General features: G+C 34.7%; 3 protein-coding genes across 6 annotated transcripts; 1 reads left to right on the top strand and 2 right to left on the bottom strand.

Moving 5' to 3' along the window:
- Positions 1-1,269: 1,269 nt before the first annotated feature.
- On the bottom strand, positions 1,270-9,783 carry LOC124831764 (dolichol-phosphate mannose synthase subunit 3-like). Of its 4 annotated transcripts, none has more exons than XM_088108160.1 (5): positions 9,298-9,783; positions 7,911-8,046; positions 3,253-3,362; positions 2,866-2,973; positions 1,270-1,511 (listed from the first exon to the last, which is right to left on the bottom strand). In XM_088108160.1, the coding sequence occupies exons 3-5, from the start codon at positions 3,352-3,354 to the stop codon at positions 1,452-1,454; spliced, it is 270 nt and encodes an 89-aa protein (XP_087964286.1). In that variant the 5' UTR covers positions 3,355-3,362; positions 7,911-8,046; positions 9,298-9,783; the 3' UTR covers positions 1,270-1,451. The 4 variants fall into 4 exon arrangements, with proteins under 4 accessions (XP_087964286.1, XP_087964289.1, XP_087964288.1 ...); XM_088108163.1 differs by lacking the exon at positions 7,911-8,046 and adding an exon at positions 6,861-6,906; XM_088108162.1 differs by lacking the exon at positions 7,911-8,046 and adding an exon at positions 5,450-6,131.
- Positions 9,784-15,990: 6,207 nt separating this feature from the next.
- On the top strand, positions 15,991-18,629 carry LOC124831750 (uncharacterized). The gene is made up of 5 exons (XM_047305831.2): positions 15,991-16,227; positions 16,283-17,518; positions 17,602-17,825; positions 17,921-18,178; positions 18,545-18,629. The coding sequence occupies exons 1-5, from the start codon at positions 15,991-15,993 to the stop codon at positions 18,627-18,629; spliced, it is 2,040 nt and encodes a 679-aa protein (XP_047161787.2).
- A 617-nt stretch (positions 18,630-19,246) lies between these two features.
- On the bottom strand, positions 19,247-19,802 carry LOC148202984 (uncharacterized). The gene is made up of 2 exons (XM_088109284.1): positions 19,626-19,802; positions 19,247-19,549 (listed from the first exon to the last, which is right to left on the bottom strand). Exons 1-2 carry the CDS (start codon positions 19,800-19,802, stop codon positions 19,247-19,249), a joined length of 480 nt encoding a protein of 159 aa, XP_087965410.1.
- Positions 19,803-20,028: the final 226 nt, after the last annotated feature.

The raw sequence follows: 20,028 nt of genomic DNA, 5'->3' as shown, positions 1-20,028 counted from the left end.
TTTAAGTGTTAGTCTGGAGGAATAATATTTAACGCTTAATTTTATTTTTTTTAAAAAGAGCTATATTTATTCAGTAAAAAAAACAATGTATTAAAATTTAAAATGAATAAATTTTAAATTGTGTTTAAATTTAAAAATTAAAAACATTTAATTATTGGAATTTAAATAAATTTTAAATTTTGATTGTGTGTAAACTTAAAAATTAAAAACATTTAATTATTTGAATTTAAATAAATTTTAAATTTTAATTGTGTTTAAATTTAGAAATTAAAAACATTTAGTTACTCGATATCGGATGAATTTCACGAGTGTGTTATATTCTTATAAATTGCTTCCGAAATGGGATGATTGTTAAGTTAATTTATTTAAAACTTAATTTTTCTTTTATTCAAGCAAGATATTAATAATTGTCAGAGTTGATATTTTTTGTAAAGATTACTCATCATGAAAATTGAATAATATATCAAATTCATAAAACAGTAGCCGAATTAAAAGTTATTTTTTTAGAATTTAAAGTCCAAATTACACTACAATATTGTAAAATATAGTAAAAATGGTTTTGTTAATATATCAATATATATTTTAAAAGAATATTATAAATATACTATTCTTTTAAATATACTAATTTTGATATATAAAAACACTTTCTTACATATTTTAAATTATTAAATTCAGTATAATTGAAAAAGTAATTGAGACATCAGAACTAAAAGGGGATAAGTTGGAACCAAATTAAAATTTGAAATCAGGAGAAATTGGGATACTAAAGGCATAACCCTGGACTTTTAGGTCACATTGACTGATTTAAGATAAAATATTGGCATACACTTGTCTACTACACATTTTAATTATTTGTTTTATTATTTTTACTAAAATTAAATTAAGGTTTTGAGAATTTCAGTAAACTCTTATAATCTTTATATATAATAATGGAAATTAAAGATTGAACATAAAACTAGTTTAAAAGAAATCAATTAAACCCCTTTCTTTTAGTTATCAAGGTCATTATAATGACAACTATAACTAAAAAAATGTTAACCTTTTTAACTATTAATAAAATTTCGAGATGTTACATTTTTCATTAAGATTAAGATATAAAAAGTAAAAGAACAGTAAATTAATTAAATTTTTTATTTTATTCTAAATTTTTGAGCAAATGAACGTAAATAATTTTGATTGTAATCACAATTCCTCGACAAAATAAAGTAATCAGCTTTATAAATCAATGATTTAAAAATGTTTAATTAATATTAACGTATTCCTTAAAAATAAAAGAACACAAACAGAACTGGCATCTATTGATTGTAATGAGGAGTTTGTGTACATTGGCCAAAATAGTTCCCACATCAGTATTTAGTGTATGAAGGTTAAATGCAAAAAATCTTTCAGAACAACCAATCGGGTAATTCTCAGCAGCCAATTCAGAACATCTCGTTAAATTTGAAACCAGGTCAATTTAGAGTGAGAACAACTCCTTTCTGTTTCAAATATTCCTTGGCCTCAACAATGTCCTGAAAAGATTTGAAATAAGCAACATTCTTCTGCGACATGCAACAACGGCAGAACATATCTGAATTCTAACTAGGAACAATGGCTTCAATTTTTCTACATCATGAATCCAACACCAATCTAATATATTCAGGCCATAATGATTAGCTCTACCGGATTTCTTAAACGAGCAATTAGGAAGCAAGACCATTATGACAATTGGATTGTAATTTGAATGAAGTTAAGATTTCTGGAGCCAAAATTGTTTTCTTACACTAGATGCAGTGCAAATACGGAAGAGGGAGAACAGAGCAGTAAGTAAAGCACATGTAATTTGGTGCTGAGATCCCTTACCTTGGCATAATTAGGTATATATTTAGCTGTTGACATTTATTATCCACCAGCATATGGAAAGAGTGCCAACTAAATTCACAAACGTATGGACATAAGTTGGTGATGCAAAAATATTCTACCCAATAATAGCTTAAGCTTTGGGTGGTTGGTTTTGTTGATGATCCACACAAAAATCCTTATTACTTTTTAACAGAATAATTGGAGCTTGCCAGGAACACGTTGCAGACTCTAACTCTATATATCAGTGACAGTGTTGTTCATAGATAATGAGGATGCTGATCCTTTCCAGTGTGATGTAGATCGCTATACAACAAAGCAATTCATATTGTAGGTCTGCTGTATGCCAGATAAGAAATATTGGAATACTTCTGTGTGATTAAATTTGATTTACATAAGTATCCCTCCACCGGTCCCATAACCACTCCAGATTCTGCACCTAGAATTTCTTTTCAAATAAAAATGATAAATCTGAGGGAAAGAATCTCGGTGATAGAATCCCACCGACTCTAGTGATAAAGGACACAGTCGTTAAGTCCCTAAGAAGTTAGAACAACTGAGACACCACATGTTTTAAACCAAAGTGGAGTCTTCACACGTTTCCAAGATAACAGTCATTAGAAACCACAAAGTTATGAGGACCCGAAGAGTAAAATGCAGGTGGAAAACAGTTTTCTTTGAGATGACTTCTTTAACACTTGGGAATATGACTGGCTAGTTTGTGTGGTCGTTAACTTTTAAGACTTCACACGCATTTTTAAGACTGGAATTGGGAATATAAGAGAACATATCCTTTTCTTATAAATTTTTTAAACCTCAATAGCGTGTAATTTGATGAATATCAATAATGTCATTTTCAATCCAGTATGTGGAAATTAAACATAGTCATCTTTTCAGCACAAAAACTTTTACGTACACACAATTGAGACTTGAGTAAACTACGCATGCACACATCAAGTAAACATTGCATATTCCATAGGCACCATATAAGCACAAACCAAATAAACAAAAGGCATAGAAGAATACCTTCTGCAACAACAGAGCTTCTTGAGGACAGGTTGGGAAATTCATCAGACCAACTCCAACCATTAATAGACCGTAACATCCTAAAGACACAACAAAATATATAGGTAGCTGAACAGAGGACAAAACAAAGAATAGTCAGCATTATGTAATTATAATTAAACAAAATAGAGCTACAAGAAGATTGATGAAGCTGGAAAAGATCATAGTACTTTGCTAATAAGGCTAAGGCTAGGTTTGAATTTAGCTGCCAGTTATCCCCCTTGATAGGGAATCTACGCGCAGAAGTGCATGCCCAACCTTGGAAATAGAAAGCCTCCCCACCAAAAAATATATTGTCCCAAAAGCCAGATAAAAAATATAAATCAAGCATATAATAACAAGACCTACCAGCCAAGTATGGTTATATGGAATCACAGAAGTTTGTAAAAGGCCAATCCATAACACCGTAATGGCTACTACCAATGCCAAAATCTTCACAATGTGCTTCATTTATTACTCTGAAATTAGATCAAATAAAGAATTCCTGAAGATCAAGACTAGACAATCCAGAACGTAAATAGAAAATAAATATCAAATGATAACAGACAAAATCATTGAATTGGATGAAGGAATTCAATTCATTACATAAAGCATTCACACACCAAATGCATTCAAAATGCTAATATAGCCTTAAAAGTTAAAACATATTAACAACCAGTAAATCAATGCAATCACAGCTAGAAACGTAAGTACATACAACATTTCATCATTTCCTACCTCCAGGCAAGGGTTAAAACAAATAATCAAATGTAATCACATTCATGAGGATACCAAATCCTACAAACTTAATTGAATTAAAAACTATTTGCCACTTCCATCAGGTGGAATCTCATGAAATTCATTTCATAATTTAATGTAACTCAAAACCCTTGCGCAATTTTCCAGAATCATTTGGAAGTATCAGGTACAAATGGACAAACTAAAAATCCACGTCACAAGATCAAGGATATCAAGAGTCAAAACAAATAATCAAATGTAATCACATTCATGAGGATACCAAATCCTACAAACTAAATTGAATTAAAAACTATTTGCCACTTCCATCAGGTGGAATCTCATGAAATTCATTTCATAATTTAATGTAACTCAAAACCCTTGCGCAATTTTCCAGAATCATTTGGAAGTATCAGGTACAAATGGACAAACTAAAAATTCACGTCACAAGATCAAGGATATCAAGAGTCAAAACAAATAATCAAATGTAATCACATTCATGAGGATACCAAACCCTACAAACTTAATTGAATTAAAAACTATTTGCCACTTCCATCAGGTGGAATCTCATGAAATTCATTTCATAATTTAATGTAACTCAAAACCCTTGCGCAATTTTCCAGCATCATTTGGAAGTATCAGGTACAAATGGACAAACTAAAAATCGACGTCACAAGATCAAGGAAATCAAGAGTCAAAACAAATAATCAAATGTAATCACATTCATGAGGATACCAAATCCTACAAACTTAATTGAATTAAAAACTATTTGCCACTTCCATCAGGTGGAATCTCATGAAATTCATTTCATAATTTAATGCAACTCAAAACCCTTGCGCAATTTTCCAGCATCATTTGGAAGTACCAGATACAAATGGACAAACTAAAAATTGACATCACAAGATCAAGGAAATCAAGAACATAAAATTCATTGCACATCAAATGAATCAGTTCAAAACAGAGAGAACATATCTTTCTAGTTTGTACAAGAAACTTTAGCACCACACTGAGAGAATACAATTTCAGTTGTTATAGATTACAAGAATCAAAATATAATGTACACGGTATCTTATATGTCTTCACCCATTTATAAATATGTAAGTATAATTATAGGGTAGGAAGTTATAAAAGTAAATAAACACTATCCTTGATGATCATGGAGGAACAATGTAAATCATGAAGGATTATACAATTCTTTGGTTATGATGATGAACAAACCTGTAACTTCTATCATTGAGTGTTTTATCTTTTACATGCATGAGTGCTAGTAAATCATTCATTAGACTAAGTATAGCTAGCTTATCATTCTTTATCATCATCTCAAAGCTCTTAAAACGTTTATGAAATTCTTTCTTTTAAACTGAGCAAGAATATATAATCAATTATGTTAAAATATAATTGATTATCTTGTGAGAGACAATTCTAAGGTTTAGGGTTTAATCAATTATCTAAAGAAAATAAGCACAGATAATCAATTATTTATTTAGATAATCCATGTAGTCAATTTACAGATTCAATCAAGAACGAAATAATAAATTATCAATTATAGTAATAGATTAATAGGTTTAATAGGTTCGGAGATCCCTATATTTGTGGGTTCGTTTCAATTGGGTCCTCCAATTTTGGAAGTGACCAATTGGGCCCCTAATTTGGTCAATTTGATTCAATAATAACATTTTCGTTAAATGCAGTTAACGACGTTAACTTTTTTAAGCTGAGGCATCCAGGTGGCACCGTATAGGTGAATTTTTAACATTTTTAATTGTTAAATAAATTAATTGTTAAATATTAATTGTTTAACATAATTTAATATGTTTAATAATTTCTCTACCCAGATTCCTCCCAAATATGGCACCTGGCAGCACCTCCAGTACCTCGCCGTCTCCAGCAACGAGCTCACGGGAAACATCCCTCCGGAGCTTGGAAACCTCCCCACGCTTCACGAGCTCTACTGTGGAAACCTCATTCTTCCTCTTCCAAATCCCCTTCTGACTTCAAACCTTCCTCACCTTCTTCTTCCTTTCCATTCTAATCATATTATTTTTATTTTTCTCAAACCACGGTCAGACATTCCAACAAAACAATACCAACAATAGTCATCACCTAGTCTGCGGCGGGCGTCGCTTTCTCTTGGGAGGAGGTTGTCCAGCGGGCTCAAGGTATCGCCGGTGGTGGTGGACTCCGCTACAAAGAAAAGGATGGCCACCATTGTCGCCGGGATCTCGAAGGTCTCCGATGCACTGGTTGGATCCAAGAGTGCGAGAAAGAATTGGGATGAGCAACCACCGGCCACGCCGATTGAAACTGAACACAAAGAAAAGGGTGGTTCTAATTTTGTAGAGAAATCCAATTTTGCAGCTATGGGTATCACCATTCATGAAAAGGGTGGTTCTAATTTTGCAGAGAAATCCACCCTCACACATCTCAGCCGCTTCCTGTGCCCCCACTACAAGAAAAACTCTGGAACCTTGAGCCCTTGCACCCTTTCTGGTTCCTCTCTTCGGCCTCCATACCTACACCACACAGAACAACAAAACCGCTCAAGCTTCAGTTTTTCACCATACAGAAAAAGGGGGTTTGTGTTCTCGGACTCCATGCAATGTTGACCACTCAAACCCTTCTCTGCACGAGAGAACACGATTTTAATCAGCAATCAAAATTGAAACCAAAATCAAACCTGATTTTGACAATCTTGGAGCACAAAGAGAAACCAGAAACGTCAATCAGTTCCAACAACGAGATTGGAGTTGGGTGTGGGAGGGTGAGAAGAAAGTTTCCCAAAGAGAGGAGAAGGTGAGGAAGAGGAAGGGGAAGTGGAGAAGGTGGTTTCCACACAACGAGATATTTCTAATTATATATTATTAATTGTTTAACATAATTTAATAGGTTTAATAATTTCTAATTATATTTTCATTTATTAATATATTTAACAATTAAAAATATTAAAAATCCACTTATCCAGCTCAAACGGTGCCACTTGGATGCCTCAGTTTAAAAAAGTTAACGTCATTAACTACATTTAACGAAAATGCTATTATTGAATCAAATTGACCAAATTAGGGACCCAATTTGATCACTTCCAAAATTGTAAGACCCAATTGAAAAGAACCCGCAAATATAGGGACCTCCGAACCTATTAAACCTAGATTAATATTATAGTAATTGATTAACTCTTTTGTAAGAAGCTTACATACATGCTTTCTCTAGAAATTACATAAGCTTTTGCTAATATACACATGTACCTTTACTCTCCAATATTTGCTCCAAAAAATATTTCTTGAACAAGAGCTGAAAGATTAAAGATCATCTTTATTAAACTTGATTACATTTTTTTTCTTAACTTCATTAATTTTCTGGAATTCAATCATAAATAGGTGATATATGGGTCGATCCACAATAAAAGTTCTTAAAATATAATAAACATATAACGGAATTTATGCAAATCCAAATGAAGATCAAGTTTCTTACATGTTACCAAAAAAAATAAAAAATTACAAACGATTGCCATCATGAAAGTATTTGTACTTTGTAGGTTTGGATGCTTCATTGATAAGTACGAGTGAAGTATCCTTAACATATCGGTATCAGACACGAAACTAATTGAAGTATCAATGCTTCAAAGACAACCACTAACTCAACAACTGAGGATACTAAAATTTGTAAGATTGCAGGGTGAAATGATAGCCTGCATGTTTTTTGCATTTATGTTTATGCTTCAATGCCCTAAATATAAACAAGGATTCCCAGACAAAACTTTGGTACATATATCCTACTCCTGCCCGTAGCATCTAAAGTTATAAGTTATTCATGCATGTCAGGATTATTATCTGCAATCTCCTAAATAAGCCTACCAAATCAACTTAATGAAAAAAAAAAATTCTTCAGCACATACATTTCTTCAGCTTCTAGCTTCTCGATTTAGAAGAACACATTCGACAAATACATAGCTTGACATTGAAATCTAGCATCAAGTCAAGCTCAAATGCGAAAACAAACTTCTTGGTAGTACCTCGTTTAGCTATATGTATATCCAAAATAAAAACTTAAACAACCCAATGCAATCGGAATCAACACATACAAGAGAATTGAAAATTGAAATTTAAAGAATCGAGTGACTATGAATGAACCTAAATTCAACCTCCAAACGATCATATTAATCAATAGACCTAGCAGAAATACATGCGTGTTTCATTTTTTAGTGGTCTGCAAAATCAATGCTTACTTACACCGAAAGATTGAATGATAAATCAGAATTCGAAAGCAAGAGAGAAGACGAAAGGAAGAAGAAGAACCTCGTGATCACAGTTGCAGCTTGTGCTGCTCAGGGTACAGTGTACCACAGCCGCGAATTGAAGATTAAAAGAAAAAGCAATGATGCATTGCTAATGAGATCGTGAACGACAATGTAGGAGGGATCCTGGGATTTAGCTGCAGAGGTTGTGGAATTTATATATTAGGGTTGAAAGGGAGGAGAGGATACAGGAGAAGTTGCGGAGGTTAGGGTCAAAGGAGAAGGCGGCATTGGATTAAATTCTGAATTGAACTTAAGCATGCACTGGAAATTCTTCCATACCAATAATTTCAGAGCAGAACATTTACAACACCAAGGTACAAAACTTTCAGCAATTCATCATTTAGAAGTATCATTCCTAATTAATCTATTCCTTACAGACACCAAAAATCATACCAATTTTAACATTCATACTCATCCTTGCACCTTAAAACAGAATAGCAATAATATACAAAGCATATATTTCAATGCATTCCGAGTAAAGATAAATGCATTCACAAAAGTCCTATTATGAGACATCATTCATATTACTCCATAAATTACTTAACCTGTCAGACAGGAAATAATCAAGGAAATTGGTTCATGTATGAAATCAACAGTTTTCCAGACACTCAGTTTAAAATTCCAGTTTTATTGAAAGAGAGCAGAACACTAAATTCAATTTTTAGAAACACCTCTTTGGTCCCAATGCAATAAACCAATGTAGTCATATTCCAATTCAAAGCAGCGCACATATATAGACAATTTTCTGGCTCGAACCAATTGAACATCATACTACAATATATCAAAGTTGCATCAATAAAAGTATCCGAACATTACCATTCCTCTTCGTGAATCACAAGCCAAGGGAAAACACAAAATTTTCAGAAACCATCCATTACACAATCAAACAAGAGGTTAACTCCATCAATACCCACCTTCCCTACAAATGTTAAATTCCTAAGTCTACTTTTCATTCACTTTATTACCTAAGAACCCACCCCCAATTCGACCCAACCACATCTCATTCTTCCGCATCAAAAAAACAACATACCATTTACTTCAATATACCCCAACCTTACAGACCAACAGACCGTTTCAGTTCCCACATATTACAACAGATCATTGGCAAATTATCAACTCATTATCATGTACAATATAAATAACCAAAAGACTGCTCCCAGTTTTACAATTCTAAAAGTATTCCAATTCAACACGCCAACCATTCAATTTAATCAAAACTCAGAATACTGAACATTTTCACATTCGAACTTAATAGCACCCTACATCCTAATTAAAACTGTACATAATTCCAAAACAACTCAAAAGTGACGAAACAAAGACCAAAATAAGAACACCATTTCGCAGACAATATAACTAATCAAAACAAAAACAGACTAGCTCCCCACCTGGAATGCGTTCCTACTCGTCTTCTAGCTAGCTTCGCGTCCTCACAGCCCAGTCCCAGTCCTCTCTTTCTCCCTTGCTCGCCTCAAAACCCACCTCTTCTCAGACTCACTCTGATTCCTATAATTTCTTGCTTTGGTGTGTCTCTACCATCCACTCTCGCTCCTATTTATAGGCTCCTTCTTCGGCCTCAAATTAATTTCTCGAACCCTATACTTAACTCCACCAACATCGGATTCCTTCTTCTCCCTTACTCTATCGAAACCGCGCCTCGCTCTTCTTTAATTTCCCCTTTCCGTTACTCTCCAGAACCTTGGATTCCCTCAAAACCTAGGGTTTTCTATCTAAGAAGAAGAAAGAGAAGGGAGAAGAGAGAAAACGAGAAAAAGAAAGAAAAGAAGGAAGAATCAAATGATCTAAGTCTGTGACTCTGTCCATCCTTCCCTGGCCAAGTAGTGCCTTGAAATCCGTGACTCAACCCGAGTTAAGTTAGAAAAAATGCAAAAAATTTAATCTGGCTCAATTTTGACCTGACTAGTTAAGAATTTGGTTTAGAGGGGTTGGTGTATCAGATTGGTTCACCAATTTATTTATTTATTTTAATTAAATTAATTATTAAAATCTTATTTTTTTATTAAAATTAAATTAACTAAATTAATTATTCAAAACGCACAATTTTTACGTAGAGCCTTTCTCATTGTTGTCTTTTCGAAAGTTTCTCTTTACAAATAAAATCTTAAGATTATAAATTAGATAATATTATAGATGGAGATAAATAAGAAAATGTTTCAAGATAGCATAATACTGTGGATTTATCCATTCAGGACTCCAATTTAATAGATGGATAATATTATAGATTGGATAATTCAAGAATATATCATTTATTTTATCTTGTTTTTAGACCTATCTACAAGCATGTCAGTTTTATCTTGTGCTATATATTTTTGTTAACAGCTATATGTAGTTTCTTGGTCAAACGGTTGTGTATGTCTCATTAAACTAAATTGGCAAAATTTTATGCTTGATAGCTTAGAATATATATAACAATATATTTCTTTTGTTTCATTTTTTTTTATATCAATTGGTCCAATTATTACCGTTTCAATTTGATCGATCAAAGTAACATGTTATAAGAATCTCAGAAGAAAATGGTGAAAAAAAAGTTAATTAAGTGAGTCAATGAGCCAACCCGTTTAACCCACCAACCCGTTTAACCCACCAACCCGTGGTGGATCGGGTCGGGTTACCCGTTTTGACAGCTCTAGGTTAATGGGCTTCGAAATCTAGCGAAAACGAAATTCTGATGCAAAACAAATAAAAAAAATGTAGCAGAAATAAAATATACAAGCTATTTTTAGTGCTTCAACAAAATTAACAAGATTAAAGCATACTCTTTACTCTACCAATAATATACACACACATTACTACTAAGTTAACTTATTTTCACTAATAATATACTCATTTATTATTTCTTTAAATTTTGAATATTTATATTTTAATTGCACGATTAATTATTTTACTCCACAAATAACATATACATAAGACCATTACTTAACTCATTAATCTCGTACCAATTAAAGTATATGGTACTTGTATAAAATATTATTTATTTTATTAACAAATCAGATTCTAGTCACTCGTCCAAGAACGTTTATAAAATTTTACATAAGTGGTATGAAAATGATAAAATATTATGCAACATAATAGAGGATGAAGGTAATAACAAACTTTTTAGGATTACTTCTAAGTGTTAATTCCACCATCCAATTTCATATGAGATTTCTTAATATTATAGAGTTTAGAACATTCTATCATGACATAAAAGATATGCTTCTAAAGTTGATTATTCTATCATAACAAATGTTTGATGATTTAAGTCAACTAATGAATGACAAAGCTAGGAATGTTGAGTTAGATTTTTTTTGAAGATATTATTTGAGCAAAATATTGAATTAAAGAAAATGAGAGAGGACATATATCAGAGGTGGCAGAATCGAATAAATGATGTGAATGACATTAAAACCAAAAAACCAAATCAACAACTAAAACAAGTAATTTGATATATTGAATGAAACAATGTCGTAGAGTTATTTTCCACTAATAGAGTCCAACCACAATACAATAAAAGTCTCATCATAGCATTTATGTATAAAATGAAACATAAAGCAAATTTCCCGATTATCCCTAATCCTTGCCCACGTGAAATGATCAGAATCCACTTGAAGCAAATAAAGGAATTAAAGGTCATATTGGGATGACAGCTGTAGTAGCAAAGAGAAAAGGCTCCAACAGAAAGAAGAATAAAAAAGAAGGATCATACCCATATCATGCTTTTCCTCCCTAATGATGATCCTTTAAAAACACATTTGGTTTGCAGTGCCTACCACTTCTTCTTTCTCCTGGATCAGCCTCCACGTGTCCTTTGCCCAAAACTAACTTTTGCTCACCCTTCCCCTTCAAATCAACCTTGTCCTTAAGGTTGAACTAAGGATACTACTGCTCAATGAATAACAATTCTTCCCATGTAGCTTCATTAGGTTCCGCTAAGTCTCATTGAATCAATAATTGTTGTACTTCTACACCATTTATGAAAATGATTCTTGCATCCAAAACTTGTTGACGCTAAATTGGCCCAAATTCAGCTGTGGTAAGAGGCAATGATAAATACTGCTTCTGTTGATTCCCTTGAAACTTCTTAAACAAAGAAATGCGAAAGACTGGATGTATACGAGCCGGTTTCGGTAATTCCAATTTGCATGCCACTTGCAAATACGCTTCACCACCTTAAAAGGTCAAAAAAACGCATGCCTAGCTTTTTATTCTTTCTAAGGGCAACCAAATGTTGTCTATAAGGTTGTAATTTCACCAAAGCCAAATCACCCACATCCAGTTGAACTTCTCTCCTCTTTTTATCAGCTTGTGACTTCATATAGTTATGAGCTTTGAGTAAATTAGTCTTGAGTTGCTGTAATAATTTGTCTTTGTTTATCAATGTTTCCTGTAAGGATGCAAGATCCTTAGAATGCACCTAATACGGATTGACACAGGGAGCTTCTCGACCAAATACATCCTTGAAGGGACTCATTGTTATACTATGATGAAATGAAGAATTGTTCTAATATTGTGCCCATGCTAACATTGGATACCACGACTTAGGATTTTCATACACAATACATCTCAAGAGTCTTGTTAAGGATCTTAGTCCCATCACTTTGAGGGTGATAAGAAGAACTCATAGCTAAGGTGGTTCTCTGTGCTTTGAACAATTGCTACCAAAAAGAGCTGATAAAAATCCTATCCCTGTCAGACACAATAGATTTAGGAAATCCATGTATCTTGGCAACATTGATTATGAATGCCTCTGCTACTACTTTACTGTTAAAAAAGAATGGCTCAATTTCTCAAACCAAGAGGGGGGTTGAATTGGTGAAGTATAAAATTTAAAACTTTAAAAATCTTTTTCACCAAAAGAGATGTCTTTATACTTTTCTTGAAACACAAGTTAAAAGATTTTCAATGCAGCGGAGATTTAATTGAATGCGCAAAGAGTATAATTGATTGAATGTAACAGAGTAGGGATAAGAAAGATCAAACGCTAAGTTTTTATATTGGTTCGGCCAAGCCTACATCTAGTGTCCTTCCAACCACAAGAAGCCAATGCACTATAATGATCAAGGTTTTTACAACAAAGCTTTATAGAGACCTCACGTCAAAATATAGGCAGTATACAAACAGACTAGTAGCAAGAATCCCCTCCCCTGCAGTCCAACTCCTTTGAGGCACCCTCAAAGTCAAAAACACAGCACGTCCTTCTTCCTGTAATCACAACAGGGAACTCAACCCAATCTTCAGTAGATTATAGAACTTGATCTTGCAGTAGACACCCAAATGTGCAGATAGATCAGACTTTGAAAACTCAGCAATTTTGCTCTTCAAGAAATCACACCTAGTTGATCACCACGATCAAACTAGTGTCTTGGAGCTCTTTCTCTTTCTGTAAGCTTTGCACTTTTCTGCAAAAGAATATGAAAATGTTAGAATCACAAAAGTCTTTAAAGAAATCAAATTTGCGTCAATTTATAGTAAAACACATCTCTGACGCATTTTAATCGACTAAGCTACGAATACATTCGAATACACCAATTCAGTTATAACAAATAGTAGTAGTCAAAGCACTTAATTGAATTCACAATTAATGCAGTCGAATAACATTTAATGCTTGGTCAACATATTTAAAAATATAGTCGTTGTAACAGTTATATCAAGCATTAACAGATTGCAAAACAGTAACAAACTTAATCGAATACATATCGCATGCAATCGATTATGCAATAGTGTTATGCAAAGTTTTGAAAACTTTTCTCTTTGAAAAACTCTCACAGCACACTTGAAAAGGTTTGTGAAAAAACACGAGTTTTAATCGATTCACCCCATAATGTAATCAATTTCAAATTGTTGTTTTGCCACACATTTTAACATTAGTGCTTGTGGTCTTTCATCCAAAAACATGTGTCATGCATTCATGTATAAAATCACATATATAACTCAGTGAAATGCAATGAACAACACAATAATCAACACAATCATGTTCTCATATACTCTTATAACATGTAAGCATAGAACATGTAACACAAAATACACATGTGTTATTAATTATGTGTTATCATCATCAAAAACTCAGATATTACTGAGATTGTAGGGTTGAGAGACATACCTTTTTGATGTGACTGCTTTCCAATGTCTGAGTCACCTGCTCTGCTCGGTTGTACTCTTAACCAAGGGGGGAGGTACCTGCAAAAGGCACTCGATGCCCAAGTTAAGCGTCTGTTGGAAGAGCTTCTGCTCACAATTGAATATTATGAATCCAATAGAACGTACCTGGCTTTTGGCCCTGACCTTATATTTATAAGTCATCTCATGGATCCTAGACTAGCACATATCCAATAAAATAAAAACAAACTTACCTTTGGATTCGGTTAGTTACTCATAAACAACTTATCAATATATTTAATCAGATAACTTTAATTAAACGCCAGACTATTGGCCCAATAACAACTTAAACGCTGGCCAATTATGGTCCAACATCAATAAAACCATTTGACCAGATTGACTATTGTTGTTGTAGCGGATGGACCGAACGGTCCTCCGTTCGATCTATATTATATATCATACATATGTTCCTTAAGTCCGAATTAACCGTTTGGCTGTAGCAAAGGATAACTATAGGACTTATAATAGGCGTATTGGAGTTTGAGAGAGGTCATTTCTATATATTGGGAAACTTGTTTTCAATGTGCTTTTAATCTTTATTATATACAATACACGTAGTAAAGTAAATATTTACAGGGGAAAAAAATACATGTATTATGTTAGGTTTAAACCCTCCCTTGGTCCTCAAGTTTGTATGGAAATATGAGTTCGGTCCTCGTTTTTTCATCTGTCTCAATTGGGTCATATTTTTTGTAAAAATGAGCACATTGTACCATAACCGTTAAGTGGTGTGAGACGGCATTAAATTGATATGAACTGGTGCACAGAGAATGTGGTGATGTGTGTTGATGACTTACGTGGATTGTTTTGATTAAATAAATAGTGCTGATGTGGCATAAGTACCCTTTATTCATTTTAGGTATATCAGAATTAGGGATTTGAAATTGGAATTGGGGATTTAATTTCGTTGTTGCGAGACGAAGCGGAGGACGAACAACAACTCCAATCTTCAAGAAGACGAAGAGAATCCAACCGATAGTTGACGCGACTAAGGTAAGATATTTCGTTTTGTCTTTGGTTTTCTGTTTGAACGCATAACTGTGATTTTAGTTTTACGAACATGTGCGTCTTCGACAATTGGGTTTTTGTCTTGGTCTGTAACAATTTTTATAATGATTGGTGGTCCCCATTTTGCATGCTCAGTTGTTACGTTGTAGTTTACACATTGTGGTCCTGAATTTTGTTTATTGAATTGTTTATCAGCTGTAGTGGTCCCCTGTCTGTGAGTGTTTCGTTAGTGGGGATGTTACTTTGTTCCCTGTCCCCCTATCTGTGTCGGTGTGAGTGTTTAGTTAGTGAGTGAGTGTTTCGTAGTGGTAGCACTGCAATATTCCAAACATTTGTTAACCCCCATAATGTACAGGTTATAAAAGCAAGTTGTTCATATGGATGAGGAACGTATTAAGGTGGTGGTCCACCATTGTGGAAATTTTGTCAGTGATGATAATGGGAAGTTAAAATTTGAAGGAGAGAGAGCAGAATGGTCTTGTGATCCAGACTTGTGGAGCTATTTTGGCATAGTAGCCTCAGTCAAAGAATTAGGTCATATGGACATCAAAGAATTATGGTACGGTTTAGGAGGTCAGTTTGTGGACCTAGATAGGTTAGAATTATTAACTGATGATAGGGGTGCCATGCACATGTTGAACATTGCTAGGTTAAATGATGAAGTTCATCTGTATGTGGTTCATAATATGATGGTACCAGAAATAATAGAAATGATTGATTGGGTTGGTGGTGAAGTTGATGATGAAGTTCATGTTGCAACGCAAGTGGAGGAGGTTGAGGTTGTTGGTGATGGTCAAGTTGGAACATAAATGGTGGAGGATGAGGGGGATGCCCATGAGGGTGAGGGGGATGCCCATGAGGGTGAGGGGGATGCCCATGAGGGTGATGGTGAGGTCCATACTGAAGTTGGAACATAAATGGTGGAGGGTGAAGGGGATGCCCATGATGGTGATGGTGAGGTCCATACTGAAGTTGGAACAGAAATGGTGGGGGATGAGGGGGATGCCCATGATGGTGATGGTCTGGATCATACTGTTGTAGGAACAAAAATGGTTGAGGGTCAGGGTGATGCCCATGAGGGTGAAGGTGATGGGGGTGATGCCCATGAGGGTGAAGGTGATGGATATGAGGGTGATGGTGAGGATCATAGTGATGTTGGTAAAAAAAATGGTTGAGGGTGAGAGTGATGCCCATGAGGGTGATGGTCAGGATGTTGACGTCCATGAGGTTGAGGATGGTGAGGTACATCATGTAGAGGAAGCTGAGGTACATGATGTAGATGATTTTGAGCTAGAGGATTTAGGAGAGGATGATGATGTAGAGGACAGTGAGAGTGATGATGTACATGAGGCAGAGACTGAGGACGAAGATGTAGACGTCAGTGAAGGAAGTCTAATTGATGTCAGCGTGCATTGTGACAGTGGGACTTGTAAAGAAAATGTGGGAGAACAAGGTTCCAGTGCATTACTTGAGTCTGAACGGTCAACAGATAATGAATTTATTCATGATGTCTGTGGGTTGTCTGACAATGAGTGGCTATCAGAGGAGTTGATTAGTGGATCAGATAGTGAGGACAATGATGGGAGGACTAAGATAAGGTTTCCCACTTTTAGTATGCCTAAAACTTTGGTGGGTTATAAATGGGAAGTAGGAAGCTATTTTGCTGAGAAAAATGAATTCACAGATGCCATAAGGACTTATGCACTAAGTAATGGGAGAAGTTTAAAATTTATTAAGAATGACAAGAAAAGGATTTCTGTGAGGTGCTTGGGTGGAAGAGGAAATTGTAAATGGTATGAGTATTGTTCCTTTAGGACTGATGTCAGTGCATGGCAACTGAGAAAAGTGTTTGATGTTCACAACTGTAGTAGAGATTTCAATGTAAAGTTGATGACTTCAAAGTGGTTGAGTCAAAGGATGGAGAAAACTGTGAGAGAAAATCCTACAATGAAGGTAATGTACATTAGGGACAAAGTTACTAGGAAATGGAATGTAGGAATTTCAAGAAATATGGCTTTTAGGGCAAGAGCAATGGCAAAAGATAAGGTTGAAGGATCATTCAAAGATCAATATAGAAGACTTCATGATTATGGTCATGAGCTGCTGAAAACAAATCCAGGTACAACAGTACAAATTAAAGTTGATAACAGTAATGGTGAGGTCATATTCCAAAGATTTTATGCATGCTTGAAGGCATGCAAGGATAACTTCATTTGTTGTAGACCTATTATTGGCTTGGATGGATGCTTTCTGAAAAGCAAGTATGGAGGGGAGTTACTAACAGCAGTGGGAAGAGATGGAAACGACCAAATGTTGCCCATAGCATATGCTATTGTTGAGGTAGAAAACAAAGACTCCTGGACTTGGTTCTTGGAGCACCTTACTGAGGACCTTGGTGGGGCAGCTGTATGTGCAGGATGCACATTTATTTCAGACCAACAAAAGGTCAGTCAATGTTCAATATCTGCTACATATAACTGAATATCTTCATTAAACAAATGTTAATTAAAATATCTTGAATATGTCAGGGTCTTTTGCCAACTATCCAAGATCTTCTACCTGGTGTAGAACAAAGATTTTGTGTTAGGCATTTATATTCAAACTTTAGAAAAAAATTTCCTAGAAAAAACCTTAAACGTCTCATGTGGCGGGCAGCAACAGCCACACACCCACAACAATGGGAGGCTGAAATGAAGAATATTAAAGACATCAATTTAGACGCATTTAAATATCTGCTTGCCATCCCACCTAGGTATGTATTAAGTCTTCTAATTATTAAGTGTTATAATTATTTAAATATTTGTTTGCCATGACACATACTTGACTAGTTATATTCACTTATCCCAGGTTTTGGTCAAGATCTAGATTCACCTCTAGATCACAATGTGACACTCTTGTGAACAACATGTGTGAGGGCTTTAATAGTGTGCTAGTTGATAGTAGGTCTAAGCCTATTATTAGCATGTTAGAAGACATAAGGTTTTACATAATGAAGAGATGGGCTGTCAACAGGACAAAGATCACATCATATCAAGGTTCAATCTGCCCCAAGGTTTTTAACAGATTTCAGAAGGAGTCCTGGTTAACTAGATATTGGTTACCAAGGTAACTTTTATGATATGTGTTTCCATTCATGTTAACTTTGTTTCCATTTATAGTGATCCATCTAATTGTGTTTTGAATTGTGTATTACATACAGGTGGTCAAGAGAAAAATTATTTGAAGTGAAACATCTTTCACAATTTGGTGAGCAATTTGTTGTGAATGTTGACAACATGGACTGCACATGTAGAAAATGGGCAATTACTGGCATTCCGTGTACTCATGCCATCACTGCAATAAAATTTTTGAATATAAATGCAGAAGAATACATTGGGCACTGGTTTAGGAAGTCTACTTATGAAGAGACTTACAACACAATAATTAACCCTATCAATGGACAACATGTCTAGGATGTTACACCCTATTCAGATATATTACCACCAAAGAAGAGGACAATGCTAGGAAGACCCAAGAAGAAACGAAGACTAGAGGATTGGGAGTTGAAGAAGAATAACAGTGAATTAAGAAAGGGTGGGCAGAGGAAAAGATGTGCCATCTGCAAAGAACTTGGACACAACAGAAAAGGTTGTCCACAAAGACCTCCAACAGTAGAGGTTCCTACTGCCCAATCTGTACAAGTCACCCAACCTCCAGCAACAGATGTTCCTATTACTCACCAAACAACTATGCCTTTATCTGATGAATGATGTATTGTTATGATGTATTTTGGATATCATTTTGAATGCCTTTATCTGATGAATGATGTATTGCTCTATCATTTTGAACACAGTCTGTTGTGATGTATTGTTATGATGTATTTTGGATATGTAAGACAATGTTGTTATCATTTTGAACAACTTCTGTTATGATGTAAGACAATGTTTGTGGTTATGAGAAAGTGATTATTGCCCAATTTCGTTATCACTCATCAACTTTATTGGTCATTGCTTTATGATGTTTCTCATTATTCCACTTAGTCATGATTTTGCTTTATGATTATTCCACTTAAAGTAACAATATAATTAAATGAAATTAAATGACACACATTATCACTGTAATAACTCACCTTCATTAATAAAACACACATTACATATAAGCCAAGTTTGAAGTCTGATAACAGATGACACAGCATCAACCAACTTTCACCAACATTGCTAATACAATTACATTCAAAACAAATATGACAAACATCATCCCTACTAACAATTTCAACCACTTATCCAACTTAACTAAACTTTTCTCTATAAAACCCAGTCTGATCTTTTCACCATATCTTTCTTCCATCTGCAAAACACTGTCTTCCATGCTCATCACACCCAATTCTTCATTTCTTACACTACGAGTCCTTTCTTCTACATTCAGCCCATTTCCTTCATTTCCTTCTTCAGTGCACCACTCAAAGAAGTTGCAACCAACCAATTCTCCACTCCCACCCTGTTCAACAACAACACACACTCCTTCGTCAAAACCCAAATAAATAGACATAGATTTATGGTTATATCAAACTGACCTTGAAGTTAGGGCAACCCCAGAATTTTTTCCCTTTGTTTTTAAGGGTTCTCGCAATACGAAACACTGCATTCTGACCACAGAGGCATCTTGGTTTTGCATCGAACCTCCTAACACTGCCACTACTGTGTTGCATGGCAGAACCCAAACATTTGCAAGAGGAAGATGAATGAGACATCCTTACCACCACCTCAACACCACAGTGCTTGCCCAAGACGTAAGATAGCAGGTGTGCTTCGCCAAGACGAAACACGAAAGACGTTCATCCTCTCCTTCCCCAACACGAAAATATACTTTGGATGAGAGGGGATGCCCTTAAATGTTAGGGCTTGGTAGGCTACCTGAATAAAACACAAGACACATTCAATTTTAGTGCACAATGCCACGTCGCTAAATGAAAAAAT

The sequence above is a fragment of the Vigna umbellata genome, chromosome 3 (genome assembly GCF_029865625.1).
Source record: "Vigna umbellata cultivar VRB3 chromosome 3, Vumbellata_1.0, whole genome shotgun sequence".
In the NCBI taxonomy this organism is placed as follows: domain Eukaryota; kingdom Viridiplantae; phylum Streptophyta; class Magnoliopsida; order Fabales; family Fabaceae; genus Vigna; species Vigna umbellata.
The sequence above is the reverse complement of the archived record's forward strand: the minus strand, read 5'-3'. Positions and strand labels throughout refer to the sequence as shown.

Coding starts and splice junctions, on each gene's coding strand:
- LOC124831764 (XM_088108160.1), bottom strand. CDS start 3,354: ATGAAGCACATTGTGAAGATTTTGGCATTGGTAGTAGCCATTACGGTG. Junction 2,974..3,252: donor CATATAACCATACTTGGCTG/GTAGGTCTTGTT, acceptor TCCTCTGTTCAG/CTACCTATATATTTTGTTGT. Junction 1,512..2,865: donor AAGCTCTGTTGTTGCAGAAG/GTATTCTTCTAT, acceptor AAATCTTTTCAG/GACATTGTTGAGGCCAAGGA.
- LOC124831750 (XM_047305831.2), top strand. CDS start 15,991: ATGGTGGAGGGTGAAGGGGATGCCCATGATGGTGATGGTGAGGTCCAT. Junction 16,228..16,282: donor ATGGTGAGGATCATAGTGAT/GTTGGTAAAAAA, acceptor GGTGATGGTCAG/GATGTTGACGTCCATGAGGT. Junction 18,179..18,544: donor ACTAGATATTGGTTACCAAG/GTAACTTTTATG, acceptor CACCCTATTCAG/ATATATTACCACCAAAGAAG.
- LOC148202984 (XM_088109284.1), bottom strand. CDS start 19,802: ATGTCTCATTCATCTTCCTCTTGCAAATGTTTGGGTTCTGCCATGCAA. Junction 19,550..19,625: donor GGGGTTGCCCTAACTTCAAG/GTCAGTTTGATA, acceptor GTTGTTGAACAG/GGTGGGAGTGGAGAATTGGT.